Source organism: Rhinolophus hipposideros (genome assembly GCF_964194185.1).
Source record: "Rhinolophus hipposideros genome assembly, chromosome: 3".
NCBI classification, from domain to species: Eukaryota; Metazoa; Chordata; class Mammalia; order Chiroptera; family Rhinolophidae; genus Rhinolophus; species Rhinolophus hipposideros.
This window is the reverse complement of record NC_138049.1, coordinates 582,629-604,782: the sequence shown is the minus strand read 5'-3', so window position 1 is coordinate 604,782 and position 22,154 is coordinate 582,629. Positions and strand designations below refer to the sequence as shown.

The window sequence follows — 22,154 nt, the reverse complement described above, 5'->3', positions numbered from 1 at the left end:
CGCCCTCGCGCGCCTTCCCCGCCCCGTGTCCGGCCCCCGGCGGAGGCCCTGCGCCCCAGCCGCCCCTGGGCACCCGCAGCCCGTGCAGCCTGCCCGGGGCCCCGGCCCCGGAGGTCCGCCCCCCGCGAGGCCGCCTCCGCCCCGGCCCGGCCCCGCGCCGCCCTCGGTCCGGTCCTCGCGTCGCCCCCGCGGACCGCGCCCTGCCGTCTCTCCGCAGAAGATGCGGGCGGAGCCGGGCCCGCGCTAGGCGTCCCGGCATGGCGGCGCCCCGGGCCGGCGCGCTGCTGCTGCTGCTGCTCGTCTGCGCGCAGGCCGCCGCCTGGGGGGCCCCCGAGGACGAGGTGCCGGCCGAGTGGGCGCTGCTGCACGTCGTGCAGGGCCACGTGGGCGCCGGCAACTACAGCTACCTGCGGCTGAGCCACGAGGGCAGGGTCGTGCTGCGGCTGCGCAGCCTGCGCGGCGACGCCGACCTGTACGTGTCCGCCAGCACCGCGCACCCGAGCTTCGACGACTACGAGCTCCAGTCCGCCACCTGCGGCCAGGACCAAGTGGTGGTCCCGGCGCGCCTGCCGCGGCCCGTGGGCATCGGCGTGTACGGACACCCGTCGCACCGCGAGAGCCAGTTTGCCCTGCACGTGTTCCACGACGCGGCGGCCGCGCGCTGCCCCTCCGCCCCGGCCGCGGCCCCGGAGGGCGCGGGCCCCGCCCCGGAGGACGCCGCGCAGGACGCCGAGTCCCTGCTCTGGACCGTGCTGATCGGCGTCCTCAAGCTGGTGCTGGAGATCCTGTTCTGATCGCTCCGCCGCCGGCGTGCACGCCGAGCCCCAGTGGGCCGCGGGCGGCTGCTGCGCTGAAAGCCTGCTCACCGCCTCCGGCCGGGGTGCAAGAGGGAAGCCCCGAAAGGAGGAAAGGCCGCAAGCACGGTACTGCTGTTCTGTTCGAGATCCAGACTCCTGGAAAAGGAGTGTGCACAATAAAATCTTTAAACTCCGTTTTGACAAGCTTGTCAGGTGATTAAAAACAGAGATGGCAGCAACTTAGTTTTATAGAAATCAAAATAGAGCAAGCTTTCGTGCAAGTACACAGATCGAAAGATTGGTGCCTTTATAATGTCACTCCTTAGACATTTTAAATGAAGTGAAAATGTGTGAACTTCGAAGAGTTAAAAGCAAGTCTGAAATGTAGTATTTCCTTCATACTTGGTGAGAGCGTGGACTAAAACCCCACGCCTACCCCCAAGTAGGGGTGATAGCTCCTAGCCAAACAGGATTTCCGGGCAGCAGGTAGTCCTGGGCCACTTCATGACAATTCTAAACCCAGCTGCACCATATCCCATCAGGTCATTTGTAACTTCTATCATCTTGGGCTACTTATTAAAATTCTTCCATTACTAAATAATTTTGTCATGGTACTTAAGGTAGGCCAGAAACAATATAGATTAGGAAAAGGTCATAATAACTTGCAGGCTACTAGAAATTCAAATATAGTTACGTATTTCAAATTAAGTTGCCTAATATATTTCCATTCAATTTCTCAAGAGAGCCAAAGTACTACCGTGTTTCCCAAAAAATAAGACCTAGCTGGACAGTCAGCTGTAATGCGTCTTTTGGAGCAAAAATTAATATAAGACCCAGTCTTATTTTACTGTAAGACCCGGCCTTACATAAGACCGGGTCTTATATTAATTTTTGCTCCAAAAGACACATTAGAGCTTACTGTCCGGCTAGGTCTTATTTAGGGGGAAACAGTAAAATAAAAACTTTTTGAGAGATGGACTTTCTCTACCAGAAATTGGTTCCAAGGGTGAGAGTAATTTATAACAAATGAATCAACTTGCAGATTTTAACCACATAGTTAATTTTCAAAAAACAAATATTTTATTGGCATGAAAATGAAATGTAAAATTGGCACCAAATAATTCATTTAAATGCATATTACAATACTGAGATCAAAAACTATCCCTCTTTGCTGTTTTTCCCCCTTCTGCCCACTTTCCTGGGTGTTGGGGGGGCTCGCTGACAACAGTCACAAATCCAGCGACCTAGGAGAAAAATTGTTAGTTAATAACAATGGAATTTAATTTACAACTGACTTTTAAACCCATTTAACTCTCCTTTAGCTGTCACTAATGATATTCCTGTGGGTTTGTGGTGCAAGAGCACAAATGAGTTTTTAATTTAAGGACAAAAATGTAAACTTCCCTTAAGGTAATCAGTGTACTCGATGCCATGGGAAACAGGTGGGGGGGCATAGCGGAAGAGCAAAGCTACATAATGATAAGGACCTTTAAAAACTTGCAATCCTTTCTGAAAACACTACCATTCTTAAAAACTTCAATAATACAAATCCTAATTTAAAACCTATTGCTGAGTTTGGCTTCTTTTCCATCCTTTTCTCTGCTGCTCACTGGTGGCTGTGGGTCTTAACAGTGTACTCTCAAATCCCGGTATACTATGCTGACACAGCACTTTAAAACTTACCAAGTATTTGACAGCACAGTGATAAACTACTACATACTTGGTCTGAGTTACACACAACTTGAATGATTTAAGTTGCTTCTGATTCCCAGGAAACTTAGTTCTAGGAGTATATTTTACAAAGTGTTAGACAGTGTTAACTATGCAAAAAAGTTCTAAAATGACACAATTATGTGTGTAATATTTGAGTCCACTTACTGTGATTTTTACCCTTCAATTCTGTGTTCATTCTAAAGTTACCTGAATTGTTATGCTGACTCAATTTACAGATCTGGCTTAGTATGTGCAAGAGCGAAGCACTCATTTTAAGTTTTTAAATAGATGACATAAACTCCAGACTTTGAAGTAAACTGATGCTGTTGCTTCAGCTGCTTCAGTAGAAAAACAGTGGCTCATCGTACACATGGAGCTCTGCTCCCAAAACTCAGACCAAGCACTGTGACACCTCATTTGTCCTTCATGGGCTAGCTAGGGATAAAAATTAGGAGGTGGACGTGATCTGTGTGATCACAGCTTGGGTCATTTGCTGTGAACAGAAGGGTCTACAGGCCCTTCGTGGCATTATGGTGTTTTACGCAGCGTTTTAAAAAATGCTGGGAGAGTCCCTTCACTCAAAGACAATGTTTCTTCTTTTTGTAATCTTTACCTGATGGAATAGCACCAAGGCCCACACAAAAAGTATGATAACCTCTGTCACACACATCACAGAACATCATTTCTTCTTCATGGTGGGGTTGTCCACATATAATGCAAGTTTTACATTCCATACATTGCCATGGGTAGGTCTTAATCATAGAAACAAGCTCCATGGTCATATCCAGGCAAGAAGGATGGCCTAAACCAAAACCAGTATTAGTAGTATTTCACACAAGAATTTTTAACGTAATATAGCATAAAATGCTAGTTTGTGCTTCTCAAGAATGGTTACAATGTTTAATTGCCAAAGAAAGAGAAATGAAAATACAGAGAAGAAAAAGCCTTACAAATCTTAATCTACACCTTACAAATTACCCTTTAATATCAGGTAATTCCTTGGTTCAAATCTAGATGACAACTAAAAAATCGTAGTTTTTGAAGCAACAAAGAGGGTGGTTAAAATTTTAAGAAGACATGTCGCTACTTACCACTGTTATCACACTGGGAGCAGTGTATAAGTGATTCAGCCTTGCCTTTCTTGTTGGACTCCTTACCCTTGAGACAAATTCCACATAGAGCATTTGGAATGACCTTTGGCTGGAAGGGTAGAAGAGGGCTATAAATTCATGCCAGAAGAACTTACTGTGGGTTCAAAAGGAATTCTGTTACTGTACTGCCTTATCTTTAGTTTTGGTAACTTCCTAATGAGGACCTTTTTGAAAGATGACATGAGTCTGCTTTCAACATTCGATGGCCTACTGATTAAAGCCTTCGATTTCATTTTAAAACTTTGTCACTGGCGTGATCTCATGTTAGGCACCATGTAGCATCCTACACTCCCTGCATGCACAGTAAAATCTGTACAGTCGACTAGAAGGGCAGACTAAAAACAATGTCAAATTGCACCATTAATCGGAAGAGGAAGTCCAGTTTCCAAATGACCATTATTAGTACAAGTTAGGTTTTTTCTAAAAAAGACTGTTTTAAGCAGTTTATATACTGATTTTGTTGAAACACAGTTGTAAAAGTTGTAAAACTAGATCTATAAAATCAAAGTTACAAAATCAATACTTCAACGTTTTTAATTGAAAGACCGCTCACGCAGACATTGCCATTCATGTGCATAAATGTTTGTGGAAAACCAAGTTGTGTGATTATTCCCTTTGCACATCTTATCAATTAATAAGAGTCCATGCTTAGGGAAAAAGCATACAGTATGAGATACAAAACATAAAAGTAAGTTTTCAGACAAGAATTAAATCACTTAAAAAAATACACATACATATTTTGAGTATCATTCATTTTTCATATTAAAAAATAAGCTCAATCTAATGAAAGTACTTGGGCTTTAAAAAACACATGGCAACACATGGAAAAGAACAAAGAAAAGGTTTACTGCACCTAAAATTACCAGCAAAGGGAGAACATTTGAACATCACAACCTTGGCCGAAATAAAATGATGCTCACTCAGGCGGTATGAATACCTCAGTAACAGCGGCAGAAAAGAAGAGCAAGCATGGGCCAATTATGAAATGGGGGGCCAGGGGCAAAATAGATACATGAGTATACTGGGAGTAAAACTATTTAAACAGAATATTATATTTCTGTTTCATTCCAACCTAGCCAAATGCATCTTCTATTTCCCTTTCCTAAGTTACTGAACCAAAGAGGAGCCTAAATGAACTCCAACTTGGTATTTCGTATTCCAGTTTTGAAATGTCTCACTGCCACCTTCAACACCTGTTAGGCCTAAACAATTTGTTCTTAATTCTTTAAGCTTTTTATTTTTTTAATTATCTTCCTTTGCAAAAGATGACAGAGGCATTCAAAAATAATTTTTGACTTATTTATTTAAAAAGTCAACCTTATACATAAATATAATAAAAACAGTAATTCTAAACAATCACAAATATCTCTACAAAATAATAAATATGGAAGTTAAAACATACATATAAAACTTTGCAGTTAACTATTCTACATCTCCTGTATTGTATATCTTTATACCCTGCTCCCCCAACAAAAGGATAGTGTCACGTGCTCAAACCTTTTAAGTCTTGCAGTGTAATTACCCTCCGTTGTTACTGCTACATTCTAAGCTTAAGGTTCTCATTGTCTTTTTCCTATACCTCAATAAAAAATAGCTAGGAAGTGCACTTCTATGGTCCAAATTCTAGTTCAGTTACGATCAACTCTTTAGCTGCCATAATATGCAGCAGATAGCTACCCCTCAGCTCACCAAAATAAGAAATATCTTTTGGTTATGGTACCTGTACTAAATGTAGAAGATATACTTATTTAATATTTGTAGTTTAAGTTAGATACTGGCATACTAAGTACTCTAATATTTTTCACGGAAGTCAAGAAATTAACCACACAATAAATTCTAAGAAAAGAACTCGTAGAAGATCCTTTACAAAAGTCAAAGGAATAAAACACAAGGCTAGTCATTCACATTCTAGAGCAATTCAAGTTCTACAATCATTAAAATACACATTAAACACCTACGATAAAAGGGACACCAAGAAAGGTTTACTTCTAAGCTTAAAATCATGTTTTGTTAAACCACTTAAAAATTTTTCTTACCCAACGGTCTTCATCTTGATGAAAAGAGGGAGCGATGGGTGGAGAAGAAGGGGGGGGAGGGAGAGAAGAAAAGAAAAGGAGAGGGAGGGAGAGGGAGAGAAAAAGGGGCGGGGGGGGGGGGGGGAGCGCGCCAGCACTCTATAGCATGTTCTGTGATGGTGCCACGGCTCAGTATAAAACACACTTTTTCACTCAAGTACTTTGAGCACTCTAAGAAGCCACACTGTTCACAGCCAGGACTTTCCACAGTGGGCGCCCATTGCTGGCTGGGACGCTAGTCTCTCAGTGCACTGTGGGGTTGCTGGAGGAGGAAGGGCAATGTCCAGCACCCCTGAAGATGAATGGGACAGAACCCCATGGATGTCTGATGGAGAGAGTCAATTCTACTTCTAATAACTGCAACAACATCAAAGTGCCATTACTATTAAAATCCTCATCCTAATAGTTCTCAGCATCGCAAATAAAACGCTCACAACATGTATTTTCTTGCTTGAAAAATAACCCAAGTGAGACTTTCCCAGCAGCACTAATATAGTATAGATTCTTGTTACATACTTGTACCATAGACCTGAACCCTAACAAATCCGTTCTAACTCCAGGTTAATGTAACCTAAACAATCCTGTCCTACAGATTGCGGGCAAGCACTAGTGAACCTTACAAAGCAAGACATCAGACACATTATCCCTTTTCTCAACTCCCTTATTTTAAAACATTTACATATACGACCTTCAGCATGAAGTATCCTTAGTTAGGCACATCTTGGCTTATTAATACTTTTCATGGAGAGGTTAACTTCTAATAAACAGGTTCACATTAATGCAATAAATCTAAATACTGGCTGTTCCAAACTATGAAATAGCTGAAACATTTTCAGTCCCTGAAGCACTAAACATGTTTAGGACAGGACGTTATAACCTGTGTGCTCTGCATACTGGACCCCGGGAGTGCCACCGACTCAGGTTCATGTGTAGGACTCCTCCACACTGAATCGATGGCAGCACGGAACCGTTTGTTTCCAGCCTCTGTTAAGACATCTGTTCCAACATTCTCTTTTAAGCCATGATTATTAGCGCGGCCTTCTCGTCTGAAAGTCTGAACTCCCAGTGTGCTATGAGCTGCCACTCCCATCAGAAGCTCTTATCAGACCGGCAGCACATAGTGTAGCACACACACCAGCTAACTTCCCAAAATTTCACCTTTGGAGTTAATTTGCTTTTAATCATTAAACATTCGTTTCAATCTTTAGTTTGAAAATACTAAATAAGCTACATATGTGAAAACCAGTACGGAAACGCCACGCCATGCCATCTGCTTACACACCCCGGCAGGACACCCCACCCTCGCTGAATGAAACTGAGGAATTTCCTGCACTAGGCTGAAAAACAGTCCTTGTTAGGTTGATTTTATGTAAAGGCATTTTCTAATTAAATATGGAATCGCGAATTGAAGCCACGCTTTTACTTCAAGAAAAGAAAGGTGAACAAAGTGGTAGATGCACTCTGGCCGGCTGAAGGGAAGTCCGCCAGCCGCTGACTTGCACCTGCCCTTCGGGACCATCCCCCACACCCCAATTCTGCCACACAGTGACGTGCTTACAACTCTACTCCGCAAAACTGTGTGACCAGCTTCCTCTTACACATTCTTTCAAAACACCTTCCTGGCCACAACAGAAAGCATATTCTGATACATTCCAGACGCAAAACACTGTACATTTTACAATTACCATCCAAGCATCAAACTGTGCACTAATTCCACTCCTTTTATGATATTCCTAAATCCCCATGTACAAATCGCCTAACCCTCTGAAGGGAAATGGGCAGACATCAGGAGGAAATAATAGAAATAACAATATTGCTGATAGCCTACTACCTTACTCTGAGAACATCCAGATTAAGAAATAAACAAGTATATCTGAGCCAGATTACCTAATGAAATAATTTAAGTCCTTCTCATAGAATTATGTATGCTATTTCCCAAGGTTAGACTAAAAATCACCACAATGTAAATAAAAGGTTTTACTATTTTCTACCACAGATTAGCTGAATTTGGCAAATGAACAATAATCCGGAGATTAAACCCAGGTCTCTCTTAATGAAAGGCACTGCAACAGTACAACCGAGCCTACAGCACACCCAGCCTGCTTCACAGCTCAGCCTGTTCAGCTCTACTAAACGCCAGGATATTTCAAATGTCAGGGAAGCATGAACATTACTCAAGGAAACGAAGTATAAAGTTCCACCTATAAATTAATTTTTTTAAAACCCATACTTGCCTGGTTATTCTTTAAAAGAAAAAAAAAAGATTTTCTCGTAAATTGTAAATATATGGAAAACAGAAGCTAAACCATAGCTGAGAGGGACAGAAAAGCTACCGGGAGAATAAAGCACAACAGAAGGAAGCTGACAGGGCACACACCACGGGAGAACAGCTAACGAGATGCAGCAGCAGGAGCTCCACAACTTTGAAACTCAAAGTGAAAATATTTCAGGGAGAGAGGCTGCTCAGGAGGGAAGCTGAGTCAGGGGCTTTTTTCTTCTACCTTGTACCCAGGAACTGACTTGGACAGTACAGAGCGTTTCGGCGCATCTTTTCTTGGAGTAGCAGCTTTGTCCCTGGATCTCTGTCTTCCCTGGAAAGACTCATCCTGGCTGTCGGGAAGGCCTTCCCCCTCGGACACGTTGCCAGAGGAGCTGTCCTGGAGGTCAAATGCACAAACAGATTCCTTGGAACTCACACAGATCTGAGTCTGAATTCAGAAAACTACAGAAAATATTCCAAAAGAGCTTTCAAGTTTCAGCAACTTAAGATCATTCTAAATAGAAGAAAACTTTTCCAGGGGCGACTGGTGTGAGTCGTGTCTGACTCACGCCCCGTCTGTCAGTATCAGCTCCTGGCCCTGTGCCTCGGCATTCTGCCGTGCCACAGGGTGCTGATTTGTCTAAGAAATCGACTGTTTTAAATAAGCGAGGGTGTTGGGATCGAAGAACAGTCATTAGAGATGTTCAGCTGCACAGGGACTGAGAGCCCCAAGTTCTTACAATGGCGTCTGACGTATTTAGGTGTTCGAAGCTTAGCTAATGCGCTAAACACACATAAGGTTGTGTTTATATTTACCAATGTTTACCAGCCTTGCCTAAGCTGCTTGTAATAAGTACAAAGGGGCAACCTGACACATAAACGTACTAAAGGCTGTGTACAGTTTGTCTGTCAATGCACAAAAGAAATAACTTTTCTTGACAAAAGTTTTCGGGAAATTATATGCAACTGTCCTTTTTCAAAAAGAGGGTGGTGACACAAGTTCAGTTTAACATCCCAGGAAAGCAATTAGCACAAAAGAAAAGGAGACGCCTCCTATTGAAGAGCAAGGTCCTTACCGAAGTGCCTTTGTTTCTCCTTCTCTCATCACCTCGACCGTCGTCGGCATCGTCGGAGTCACCGTCACTGTCGAGCGCAGGGAGCTCGGGGTCAAGAGGGGGCTCGTAAAGTGCTGTGTTCAGTGGCAAATACCGCAGCTCATCCGGTGAGTACCTGAAGTGCAGAAAGACAATATACAGTTTCCCATTATTATTTTATATGAGTGGACTAATCTTGGAGCTACAAAGATAGCCTTAATCTTTTCAATTAACCCCAAATACTTTTGAAAAGTGATTAGAGGTAATAAGCAACTTTTCATTCAGGGATCAAGCAGAGAGAAGTAATAAATAAAAAGTCCAAATATTTTTTCACCAGACTAAGAGTGTAAAATATGCATTTGATTCTTATTATCAAAAGATAGTATCTCGGGCCGGCCCGGTGGCTCAGGCGGTTAGAGCTCCATGCTACTAATTCCGAAGGCTGCCGGTTTGATTCCCACATGGGCCAGTGGGCTCTCAACCACAAGGTTGCCAGTTCAATTCCTCGAGTCCCACAAGGGACTGAACTAAGATTGAGCTGCCACTGAGCTCCGGGATGGCTCAGTTGGTTGGAGCGCGTCCTCTCAACCACAGGGTTGCTGGTTCAACTTCCGCAAGGGATGGTGGGCTGCGCCCCCTGCAACTAGCAACGGCAACTGAACCTGGAGCTGAACTGCGCCCTCCACAACTAAGATTGAAAGGACAACAACTTCACTTGGAAAATTCCTGGAAATACACACTGTTCCCCAATAAGGTCCTGTTCCCCTTCCCTAATAAAACAATCTTTAAAAAAAAAAAAAAAAAAAAGACAGTATCTCTTCTTTACCCTCAACCCCCAAAATAAAACAAAATAAAAATGTCAGCAGACCAGGGAGGACTGTGGCAATAGAGAATCCTGCACAAAACCCAAGCACAAAACCCAAGCTGGCTGGTCACCCCTCTCCTCCACTTTCCTAAGTCGCCACTGCTCGTGTGCGCTATTACTGCTTCCCATGGAAGACAGGTACGATGATAAGAGGCTACCTCACAGAATGGACAGGAGGAGTAACTAAACTGACGTACATAAGTCACAGCAGTGCCTGGTCCATATTATTTAAGAAACAAAATTTTCAGTAACACATTATTTTAAACTCATTTGTGAAGCACGTATTCTAACAAATTTAATCATCTCATCTGAAACTAGGACTTGGCACCCACTCCCGGGTCTGACGGTGCACAGCTGCTTACAGTGCCTTTGCCGCGGTCATCGCAGGGCGCCTTTCTTCACACACAGCCATCGCTCGTGCACTTCACCCAGGAGCGCACGCTGGGTCAGCAGCTCCCTCAACGGAGACAGCAGACCAAAGCACAGGGGTCGGTACACTGGCATATTGCTTCTAATAATTTGCTGACCCCAAAATAACCAAATTACAATTTGCTGGCCTGTAGATTAAACTGGACTTTCAAGCAGTATCATCCTCGAGTCTATTTTAAACACTACTCTCTAAAGAATATTTGCCAGCTGCAAACAATGCAGGTTTAAAGCTGAGACTCTGAAACCAAGTGATGCCTTCAGTGCTGTTTCCAGTCCCCCCAGGCTAGACGTAAGACACACACAGCACAGCCAGGCCAGGGTGCTGACGTGCCTGCAGTAACCAGGTGCCCATGCCGGCGCTGGCAGCCACAGGCTCCGCCAGTGGTTCTTAGATTGGACTGGCATCTGTGACAATGCAGACCCAAGTCAGCAGGTCTGGGGCTGTGCCTGAGAGTCTGCATTTCCAATGAGCTTTCAACTGACACCAGCGCCACTGGGCCATGGCCCAGGAGGGAGGTGCCTCTGACGCGTGTCCACAGAAGCACAGAGCAGGGCGGGGAGAGGGTCAGCCCAGGCTCTGCCAGCAGGTGTCCACATCCCAGCTGAAGGGAGCTCTTCACCACAGACCCGTGGAAGACAGCGCGTGGACACAAGTCTCAGGCAACACTGACAGTGAAACTGGCAGAGTGACAGGCGCTCAGGTGCCACCCAAGGCTCTGCAGTCCCTCCCCAAAGCCAGTGCCAGTGGTGAGTGAAGGCCCTTGAATACCTTTTGTAATATTCCTGGAACTGTCCGGGGATGAGGGCCACCGGGTAGGAACTGACCTTGGTCCGCTCTGTCGGTAGCACTTTGTACTTCCCTTGAGGCACCTGGATAACCTGGGTGAACATGAAGAAAAACACAAAACTGATTCCATGCTAGGAAACAGTCCCACCGCACTCCTCCCCAAAAAGCTGAGCTAGAAGAGACGTTAGGAGCCGCAACCTAAGAGACAGGGGGTGTTTCTTGTTCTACAGGTTGAGGTTTGACCGGCTCTTCCCCAAGGTCACCACTGAGGAGAGACAGTTTGTCTCTCAGCAACGTGACCTGGGCAAATTCTAAAACCTCTGTAGATCAACATCCTTATCTATAAAATGGAAATAACACGTTTTAAGTTCACATGGTAACTGCGAGAAGTGAATACGGAAATCTCTTAAAACAACCACAGCAAGTACAACACGTAGCTATCGGTCCCATGCAGAACGCACGCCACAAAGCAAAGGACACGTACACACACACCACACATATACACACCACACATACCACATACCACACACACACACACGACACACACACACGCGACACACACACACACACATGACACACAAACAATACACACGTACACTCACACAACACACACACCGCACACACACACCACATACCCCCCCACACCACACACGTATCATACCACATACACACACCGCACATACACTACACATCACACACACACCCCACACACACACATACGAACTGAGTATCATCAGGCCATCATTAAAAATAGTATCCTGAGTTCTGGGGAAGAAAAAGACACGTGGCCTGTACAGAAAGTGACAATGATAAAGGACTCTGCACCAACAAGCCATGAGTGGGGTTCGGACAAAGTGTTCCTACATGTGTCTGTAAGTCAAAGTAAGCTCTTCTTTCTTCCATACGTTCCCGGTTTAAGTTGCTGTTAAATTCAGCTGCTTTTTTGGCAGCTTTCTTAATGTACTCAGGCACTTTGCTGGCTTCAACTTTCTGTGTATTCTGTTGTTGCATTTGCTGAAATAAAAATATTACAGATGGAAGTCACATATAACTTTACAAAATGTCATTCTCCCCAAACCAAATAAAAGATGTTAGTTATCTCAATACTTACAGAATACTCTTTATAATGATCTGTAATTCGTTGACGTTCTTTTTCTTGTAGAATAACAGAATATTCCGCATGTTTGGCTGGATATTCTTTAATCATTAAATCAATCACTTCATCACTACGCAAGGCTGTTAAACCTATTTTGGACAAAAAAGGTAAAGAAAATCAATTAAGGCTAAGTGAACAAAACTGCTTTTCAAAATGTGCTTTTCCTTCAGACTACGCTACATTTAAAAGGTTTTCCAATAGTCAAAGCAAAATATTTAAAACATTTGAAAATAAAAACATATTCATAATACAGTCAAACAATTAAAAAGAATAGATTACCGAAGTCACAAAGGCAAAGAAATCAATTTCTCAACCAAATGTTTAAGAGTCTATGTACTATAAACATAAATCCTTTTATTAGAAACACTTGCTAACTAATGATATATACTAAGTAGTGACAATAACAGAGAATATTAGATAAGAAAAACGAAGAACTTTTCAATATATTACAGTTCTTAATCTTCAAATTCGATAAACTAGAACTATTATAAACAGTCAATTCAAATGTCACCAAAAGCATCAGTACACACATACAAGTCACTCAGGCAATTTTCAAAACTCATAGCAACAGATATAACAACTACTGAGAGGAATTCCCATGCTTTTATGTTAAAAAGTAGCCATATTGAAATAAAATGTTAGAAAAGGAAAATTACAAATAAAGCATGGAAATAATTATACAGAATTAAAAATTGAGCAAAATTTGCCTTTTAAGAGATAAGGACTGTCAACTGATGGTCGTTGGCGCCAGTTCAATACCAAGAGGAATCCCCCAATTTGGGGTGCAGTAAAGAGGGAAACTACTCAGTGCAAACATTTCAGTTGTGACACAGCATAGCTGTGGAACAGCTCAATCGTGTTCCAGCTCAACTATGAAGCAGCACAGCCGTGAGGTGGCCCTGGGGCCAGATCCCTCTCTGGCTAGACAGCCCTGCTCTGCTCTGTTACACTTGCTCCATTCAGTGAGCAGCCGGGGAAACAGTCTTCAGTGTTTGGTATTAAAGGAAAGTGCACTCTCCCAAGGAGTGGGGAGCTGACTTATACAGACCGAAGTCCCACCCCTGGTCCCTGACTGGTCTGTCCTCATACAAATGAGGACTCCAAATCCTCATTGTTTGACTGGTCCAAAAGTCACTGTCCTGATTAGCCAGAATGGAGCAGCTCTGATTGGTCGGTTAAGATACTGATGGGGAATATAACTGTGCAGATCCAACTGGACAGAGAAAGCCTCAGTTCTACTGGATGAAATACTAGCCCAGGAGCTCCTTTATGAGGGATGGTTCAGGGAGCAGAAGCACAGTTCAGTTGTGGGGGGGTGGGGGGGGACAACTCAACAGCAGCCTTCTCCCTGAAGTGCAGTTTGCAGGAGCAAGAAAAGCCCGTTGAGAAACAGGTGCTAGGCTCTGTTGTTAAATTTGAGTCCAGTTAGCCACCAGGAGTGCTTCTCAGTAGGTATCTTCTTTCTCAGGGTCCACAGGGTCCACAACCAATAGTTTTAAAAAGTACTATACAAATTTAGCGCACAAAACACACACACTTTGACACTTCTCTCAAAGGTATTAGAAAACAGTATTATTATAAAATATATCATTCTCCTTTGTATTTTAACAATAGTCAAAAATGAGGTAAACAATTTAGCATTTAAATAATTCAATCTACTGTATTAATTTTGTAAAATATTTTAGGAAAGGAGATAAATGCTCATCCAATATCATCTTATAAATGTTAACTTTGAAAATTCACATTAAAAGCTTTCATTACCTAGAGTGCACTGAGTTTCTGTAATTACATTTAGCTCTCTCAGGTAGAGTTTCTCCTTATGAGACAAATCTCGTCGCTCTAAATCTCCAAAAATAAAAAAAAAAGGACTATTAAAAATAGTCTTTTGCATCTGTAACATTATGCATTTGTAAAACCTTTAAAAAAATTGTTTTAATTATTAAAAAATTAAAAGAGGCTACACAAAAATTCTCAAATTCAAGAAATAAATTTAAAATAAAATTGAAAAGAGAATAATCCAAAGCAAGAAGTTAACATAATTAACTATATTAAAATTGCTGATGAAGTATAATTCAAACACGGCTTAAATAGCTATCTCCATTCCTCAGGTCAAGGAGAAATAGTACAGAACCAAAACTGTTGGTTCATAGAGCTACCGAATGATTTTTTCCTAAAATTTCTCCCAGGAACTCTATCTTCCTCATGTTCTTTTCAAATCGATTTATAAGACAAAAGAGCAAATTAATGGTAAAGAGAGATGTTGGATGATAGGAGTAAACGAAAATCAAGCGGCAGAAGAATGTAAAATATAAATAATCCATACTCAAATATTCATTGGTTGACAACCTATGAAAAAGAATCACTTAGTTAAAAAGTTAGATTTAATCTGTTACACAAACTAAGACTTAATACCTGGATATTTCCGTTTAAAGGATGTCACGCCCAGATATTCACTGACTTGTTCTTGCAGCATATAGTATTCTCCTGTTTCATCGGGTGGCCATTTGTACTCTATCAAATTTTCTGCTGGATAGTAGCTAAAGCTAAGCACAGAAATATATATTATGCCTTTTATGCAGCTTCTATTAAATTTTAATCATTTCTATTTTTGAGAATATTTATTTTTAAGGATATTTAAGGATTTTAAAAAACTATTTTAACTACTTAAATTCTCAGTCTTCTATGACTTTGCAATACAAAAAACTTCCCACGATTTCATGTGTTATCAAAGGAAGTTACAAAACAGGTAGAAGGAAAGGAAACCATCTAGAAACAAACCATCTGCCAAAACAGAAAAGTACAATGGAAATAACATTTTCTATATACCACAAAGAACCAACACTCACAACTGTTAGGAACAAAGACATTTTTTAGCTTAAGAGACCTTTAAGGCCCAAACAGGGTGGTGACACCAGTTCTGCATTCTTTCTTTTTGGTGTAACACCCCATAGCCCCTAGTTCATCCAACCAAGGTTTAAAGTAACTTGTTTTCCATCTGCTGTTCAGTGAATCACACAAAGCTGAGAAAGCAGAACTCTAGAAACCTATTTCTCAATGAATTGAACTATAAACCATAATTATTTGTTCTGACAGACTCCATTAACCCAGAAGCAAAGAATGGACCCAGATGGTGCCAGTGCATTCCAGATCAATCCCAATCCTGAACAGCGAAGATTCCAGATTCCTGGACCTGGACCAATCCAACCTCTAAATTTCATCAATGAATAATAGAGGCAGGAATGTGACACTATTTCACACATCTAACCAATTTAAAGTAACGAACGAAAAGAACAGTTTTCTCAAAAATGGCGCTGGGAAACTGGATATTCAAATGCAAAAGTATGAAACTGGACCCTTAACTCCTATCATACACACACACACACACACACACACACACACAAACCCAGAAAAGAACAAATTGCTAAGAATGGAGATAAACTGGAAACTTTGTGCACTGCTGGTAGGAATATAAAATAGCGCAATGACTATAGAAAACATAAAATTACCATATAATCCAGCTATTCCACTCTCAGGTGTAAACCCAAAGGAATAGAAAACGGGGATTCTGAACAGATATGTATACACCAATATTCACAGCAGCATGATTCACAATGTCCAAAAGGTGGAAACAACCCAATTTGTCCATCAACAGACAAATGGATAAACAAATGTACATCCATACAATGGAGTATAATTCAGCCTTAAAGAGGAAGAAAATTCTAACACATGCTACAACATGGATGAGCTTTGAAGGAATTATGCTAACTGAAGTAAGCCAGACACAAAATGACAAATGTTGTATGACTCTACTTATACGAGGTACCTAGGATAGGCAAATACATAATGACAAACAGTAAAGTGGTGATTGCCAGGGCTGAGGGAAGAGGGAAACGGGAATTTTTAGTGCTTAATGGTTGTGGAGTTTCTGTTTTCAGTAGCAACAAAGTTTTGGAAATGGATGGTGGTCATGGTTACACAACGTTACGAATGAATTAAAGCCACCGAACCACACACTTAAAAATAGTTAAAATAGTGAATTTTATGCAAAACTGAAAAAAAAACAACACTCAATTGCACAGAAAGCAAAACAAACTTTGGTGTCATACTGTAAAATATGAGAAAAAATATTCTACAATTTTTGATAACTGCTTTTACTAAGGCGAGGGGGAGGTGAGTGGAGAGCTAATGCAGAGAAGAGAAACATACCGTGAAAAATGTTATTAAGCAATAAAATGACAGTACCCCAGATCTTGACTTGAAGTTTCACAACTCCTAGAGCTATCTCCTGAGCCCATTCGTCTCCTTTTGGATGGTTGGGTCCCATCATTTGAATTATCTTCGTTATCATCCTATACATTAAAAGGATTCAAAAAATAATAAGAGAAAGATTAAGTAAAGAATGTATCTTCTCAGACGTGCTAAAAGGCTCACTTACAGACTTTCTAAGCACAACTGGTTATATAAATGTTAACTTTCCATTATAATTAAAAGGAGGCCAAGAATGTGGCATGGGCAAAAGCTGGAAAAAACTAAAAACTGGTCTTCAATACAAGTAAAAAAACTCAATTAACCTGTAAATCTACATCTACTTTTGCTTTCTCACTTAAGGTTAAAATGCCTTCTAGTTTAAACAAATATAAAATTGCGGCAACTCTAAAATTAGAGCAAACCCTCTTACCTCAGGTAAGAAAAAAATATATGGACGGATCATTTCCTGTTTCACTCAACTCATACCTGGTTTATACTAACTGGCTATTTTAGGTACTTATATCCCTGTGAAAAGACATACAAGGACTAAAAACAGATTACCAGTCTTGTTCCATTTTTTTCTTACATTTTAAACATTTAGCAATAATAAACCCTAACAAGAGTCATCAATCTATATAGTCATCAAGCAAAACCCTCTCCCCCAGAAAAGGAGAGGCTTGAAATTTTTTAAGTGAAGTTATCCATTATGTGATAATAATATGAAGGCTGTACGTTGGATCATTGTATTAAGGAAATGAGTGAAGTATGAAATGTTAGGAAATTGATATATTTACATATTAGTTAAGGCTTAATGACTAGAAGGCTGACAATGTTTTAAATCAAAGTAATGTAGCTCCTAAGATCAATACAATTTCGTTCAATACCACGGTCCTCTTGCTACGTATTAAAAGCAAAGCAATCCCGCAGAAGATAAAGAGGCAGTAAGTGAGGCACGTGGGTCGGGCACGCCAAAGGGGGCCTGCCCGGGTCTCACCGGGCCCTGCCCTCCATCAGCTGAGCGGCTATGCTCTGCGGGCCGCTCCTTAGCTGCGGGATTGAGAGAACAGTGCCCGCGTGGCTTGGCTAACACAAGGATTACATTAGCTACTGGATGGGAAGCACTTAGGAGCAAGATCCAGACAAAAACTAAGAGCCCAATAAGAGTTAGTTAGTCCGAGGACGACGATGATGACAATTTAGAAGTCTCCAATGGCCCGCTGTTAGGAATTTACTCAGACCCTGTCCCCAGAAGTAAAAGATGCAGAATATCCTCCTTCCCGATTCCTATAAAATGAGCACGCCGTGAGGAGCTCCGCGTCTTCCTACGGCGAGCAGGCGGCTGGGACGTGCACAACTGTGAACGCCCCCAAGTGCACGCGCAACCGTCCCCGTTGAACCGCTTCCCGTCCGAGGCTCCCGGCACCGCGCCCCGCACGCCTCCGCCTCCGGGGGTCGCGCGCTGCCGCTCTACCCGCTCCCGGCGCTGGCGGGACGTTCGCGTCCACGTGCTGGCGGCGCTAAGAAGCGGGGACACTGCGGTCCCCATGGAGGGCGGGCCCCATGGAGGGCGGCCCTGACCAGGTCAGGCGTCGGCGGCCGAGGCCCAGGCGGTTCCGCCGCGTCTGCGCACCCGCGTCGGGCCGAGCCCCGCAGAGGCGGCGCCGCTCCGGAGGCCGCCAGGCTGCACCGGGGGCAGGGCGACGCGCTCCTCCAGGAGGGGAGGATCCGTGGGGCACGTCCCCTCCCACGACCTAATTTCAACTTCCCAGCAACTTAAGGCTTCAGGTTCTTAAAATCACGCCTCCGTCGCGACCTGTGTCACAAACTACAAACTTGATCCGCGTGGTCTCGTCCCCGGGCGTCGCCTGCGGGTCACCGCCGAGCGCCGTCTTCTCGGGCCGCCCAGCGTCCCGCGCCGCGCTTCCCCGCCGCTCGCTGCTCACGACGCCCGGGGCCCGGACTTCCGTGTCCGCCGCGGCCGCTCGGCGGTTACTCCCGGAGGACGCGGCAGCCGAACGGGCCCCGCCGCCCGGCCGCGCACCGGCCCCGGCCGCTGTCCGAGGCTGCGGCCTCCGCGCCCCCGCCCCGCCCCGGCCCGGCCCGGCCCGCCCGCCCAGCGGCCGCCTGCTCACCTTCGGGGACTGCGCTCCCGGGGTGGCCGGGTCGCTGTCGCACGGCCGCGGGGACAGCGCCGTCCCGGGGCCGGCCGCCGCCGCCATCAGCCCGAGCGCCCCGCGCCGCCGCCTCCGCCGTCGCCGCCGCCTCGTCCCGGCCGCCGCCGCCGCTGCCGCCGCCGCCGCGCGGGCCGCCCGCCGCCCGGGCCCCGCCCCCTCCGCCCGCCCGCCGCCCGGGGGCCGGCCCCTGCCGCCGCGCGCCCCGCGGCCCGCCAGCGCCGCCGCCACCGCCATGGCCGCCGCCAGCGCCGCGCGCCGCCCGCCCGCCCGCCCGCCCGGCCGCCCTCGGCCCCGGCTGAGGCCCCGGCCGAGGCCCCGCGCCCGCCGCCCTCAGCCGCCCCGCGGCCCTCCCGCCGCGCCCTCGGCCCTCAGCCCGCAGCCGCCGCCGCGCCGCGCCCTCCGCCCCGCGCGCCCCGGGCCGCGGCCGCCAGGCCCGCCCGCCGCAGCCCCGCGCGCCGCCGCCCCACCTCCCGCCGCGCCCCCGGCCCGGCCCCGCCCCCCGCGCCCGGCCCCGCCCCCGGCCCGGCCCCGCCCCCCGCGCCCCCGGCCCCGCCCCCCGCGCCCCCGGCCCGGCCCCTCACGTCAGCCCTCTCCTCCCACCGCGCCCGCCGCGCGCCGCGCCCCGCCTCCCTCCCGGGCTCGGTGGTCCCTCCCCCTGCCCCGGGCCCCGCGCCGCGACCCCCGCTCCACGCTGCGTCGCGGGCCGCTGCCTCCCGCGGCCGAGAGGTCCCTGCCCCGCGGCCGCCCCGCCTGCCTTTGTCCTCCGCCTCAGCCGGCTGGGCGGCTCTGCACCACCTGCCGGGCATGTGCACGCCCGTGACGTCCGCAGCCGGGTCCATTTGAAAAGGTGATCACGTCCACGTCGGTGCGGCCGAAGCCACTAACCGCAGAAGCTGCTGGCATTCAGCTTGCATGCGTGTGACCGCGCTCCCATGACAGACAACACGACGGCCTGCCGCCGAGCACCGAGGACCCACCGTGGCTCCGAGGGGGCCGCAGGGGGCTTCCCAAGGCCACCGGCCAGGGGACACTGCTGCAGAGGCCACAGGGCGTTTGGGGACCACACTGATGTTTGCTTTCTGGCACCGGTGCTTTTCCAGCCTTGGCAACTCATTTAACCTCTTTTCCCACCTGTTAAGGGGGGAGAAACCCGAGTCTCCGGATTATTGTAAGGGGCATAGTACGTGATAGGCCCATGAAAGACACCAAGGAAATTGGAGCTGTTGTATTGGAACTGAATTTACCACTAATCCTACTTCTTAGGCTTCACCCCGTCAGGTCGAGGACTTCACCAGAATTTTTTTAAAACTCAGGAACTGAGCCTCAACACATGGCAGACAGCTGTGATAAGATGACAAGGGTGCCAGGAATTTGTTAAAGTTCATCCCTTAGCAGACACTTTATTATCTTAGAAAGTACAAGACTTGTTTCGGGGCAATACAGAATGTTCTTGGATTTAGAGCTCAATATGGCTTCCTTTTCCTTCATTATTTTTGCTTACACTCAGCGGACAAGTTTGGAAACATAAGACAAAGGGATTACTTGTAGCCCATGACATAACATAAACAGCCTACTTTGACTTTCTGAGCCCACCCTTTCCCGACCCCACTTGCACCCGGTCACAAATGGCATCGACAACAACTTCAGTCTCACAGACTGCTCCTAATTTAGACTTTGCTGTCTCAATTCTCCATTTCACTACCAAGAGTCCACTACAGAAAATGACCCTTCAATGTCTGAATCGGCCAAGAATCAGCATCTTTCTCCAAATTCTCTTAACTGATGAAAGCTCTCAGTCAGACTCTGGAGAATTTAATATATATATATACATATATATATATATTGTTTTTTGGTTCTACTCTTCTCCCTTGGGAATTCTGTCTCTAGCTTAAATAAAATGTAAAACTCTTCATTCCAAATGAACAATTACGAATCTGGCCTTTCAACCAAGGCAAGGCAGAACATTAAGGAGTCACTATGTGGATTACAATCGCTGCCTGTAGGTATTTCAATGCTGGAAGAATAGGATACAAATACACAAAAGGAACTTTAGGTGGGAGAAAATTTACTTGCAACTAGAAAAATTAAGATGTCAGGGTTGACTTGGAATTTGAAAAGTATCCCAAGAGATTGGTTGGACAGCTACAGGAAAATGTACAATTGGAAGTGGAAGTAGGGTCTCAAGCCCCAAAAGACTGAGAGCTGGGAAAATAGGACACATGCCTTATTCAGGTACATCAGTCATTGAATTTGGCGTGAGAATAGGGTAAATGAAGGCAGAGTCTAGGAGTGAGGGATAAATACGCAGGGAGGCAATATGATGTAACGAGGAGAACAAAGATCTGAAAATAAGACGTTAGGTGGAATGGCAGCTGTGCCACTGATTAGCTGTGATCATGGATAAATGATTTATGCTCTGACCCTCCGTTTCCTCATCTGTAGGACTGGAATAATGTCCACTTAATTATTTCACAAATATTTAATGGAAACCAACTATGAACTAAGAACTACCGTGTGTTTGGTGATAGAAATACAAAGAATCATGTATTCACTCATTTGTTTATCAAATACTACCTTACTATTTATTGAGTTAGGCCCTGAGTTAGGCACTAGCAATACAGTGGTAAAGAGAAAAAGGCATAAAACTGTATGAAACCACTTAGAATATGTAGATACAGGTGAGAAAAAGGCCGGAGACCAAGAAATCCAGAGACACACATGGAAATAGAGGAGAAGGAAGAAAACTAGGAGTTGAGTACCGTAAGCTGAGAGGCTAATGTTTCAAAAAGAGGGACTGGTCAACTATGTCAATTGAGAAGTTGAGTTAGGGTACAGAGAAATGCCCACTGTGTTTAGCAATTTGGGATAAGGAGCAACCTTAATTCCTTCAAGGTTATTTCAGTGGAATGGCAGTTTTGAAACTAGACTGAAGTCAATTAAGGAAGTAATGGGAGGCTAGGCATTGGAGCCAGAGTATAGGAAGCAGTATGATTGCAAAGAGTAATGGCAGAGAAAGAGGGTAGAGGGGTGGGTCGTTGTTTTGAAGATGGGAGGCACCGTGCTGATAAGAATGACTCAGTAAAAGGGCAAGTCATGACTACTGGAGAGAGAGGACACAGCTGCTGGGAGCTGGCTGGGTCCGTCCCTCGTCACAGAAGGGACACATAATGCGGCTGCAGATGGAAGTAGGGTTAGAGATTTGCTGGTGGAAAACCTGAAGGATTTTCCTCTGATACATTTTCTTTCCTTAATAAAGTATAAGGTGAGATTATCAGCTGAAAATGAGTGGGAAAGAGGGATACAGTGAGTTGGAGGAGAAAGAAGGTGTAGACAGTAGAAGAGCAGTTTCCAGGATGCCAAGTGGTTTGCCCACTGGAGGTTTGGGGTCATGAGTTAAAAGTGCAA

General features: G+C 45.2%; 2 protein-coding genes across 7 annotated transcripts; one reads left to right on the top strand and one right to left on the bottom strand.

The window, feature by feature from the left end:
* Positions 1-257: 257 nt before the first annotated feature.
* On the top strand, positions 258-925 carry LOC308495938 (UPF0669 protein C6orf120; the record flags this gene model as incomplete). Its single annotated transcript, XM_081044447.1, has 1 exon — positions 258-925. One exon carries the CDS (start codon positions 258-260, stop codon positions 792-794), a length of 537 nt encoding a protein of 178 aa, XP_080900573.1. The 3' UTR covers positions 795-925.
* An 883-nt stretch (positions 926-1,808) lies between these two features.
* PHF10 (PHD finger protein 10) lies at positions 1,809-18,866 on the bottom strand. Of its 6 annotated transcripts, none has more exons than XM_081044441.1 (12): positions 18,708-18,866; positions 16,570-16,676; positions 14,740-14,870; positions 14,089-14,172; positions 12,283-12,416; positions 12,036-12,185; positions 11,154-11,263; positions 9,073-9,226; positions 8,238-8,393; positions 3,602-3,710; positions 3,124-3,312; positions 1,809-2,041 (listed from the first exon to the last, which is right to left on the bottom strand). In XM_081044441.1, the coding sequence occupies exons 1-12, from the start codon at positions 18,792-18,794 to the stop codon at positions 1,956-1,958; spliced, it is 1,497 nt and encodes a 498-aa protein (XP_080900567.1). In that variant the 5' UTR covers positions 18,795-18,866; the 3' UTR covers positions 1,809-1,955. The 6 variants fall into 6 exon arrangements, with proteins under 6 accessions (XP_080900567.1, XP_080900568.1, XP_080900569.1 ...); XM_081044442.1 differs by having other exon boundaries at positions 14,089-14,166; positions 18,708-18,861; XM_081044443.1 differs by lacking the exon at positions 14,089-14,172 and having other exon boundaries at positions 18,708-18,861.
* Between the last annotated feature and the right edge of the window lie 3,288 nt (positions 18,867-22,154).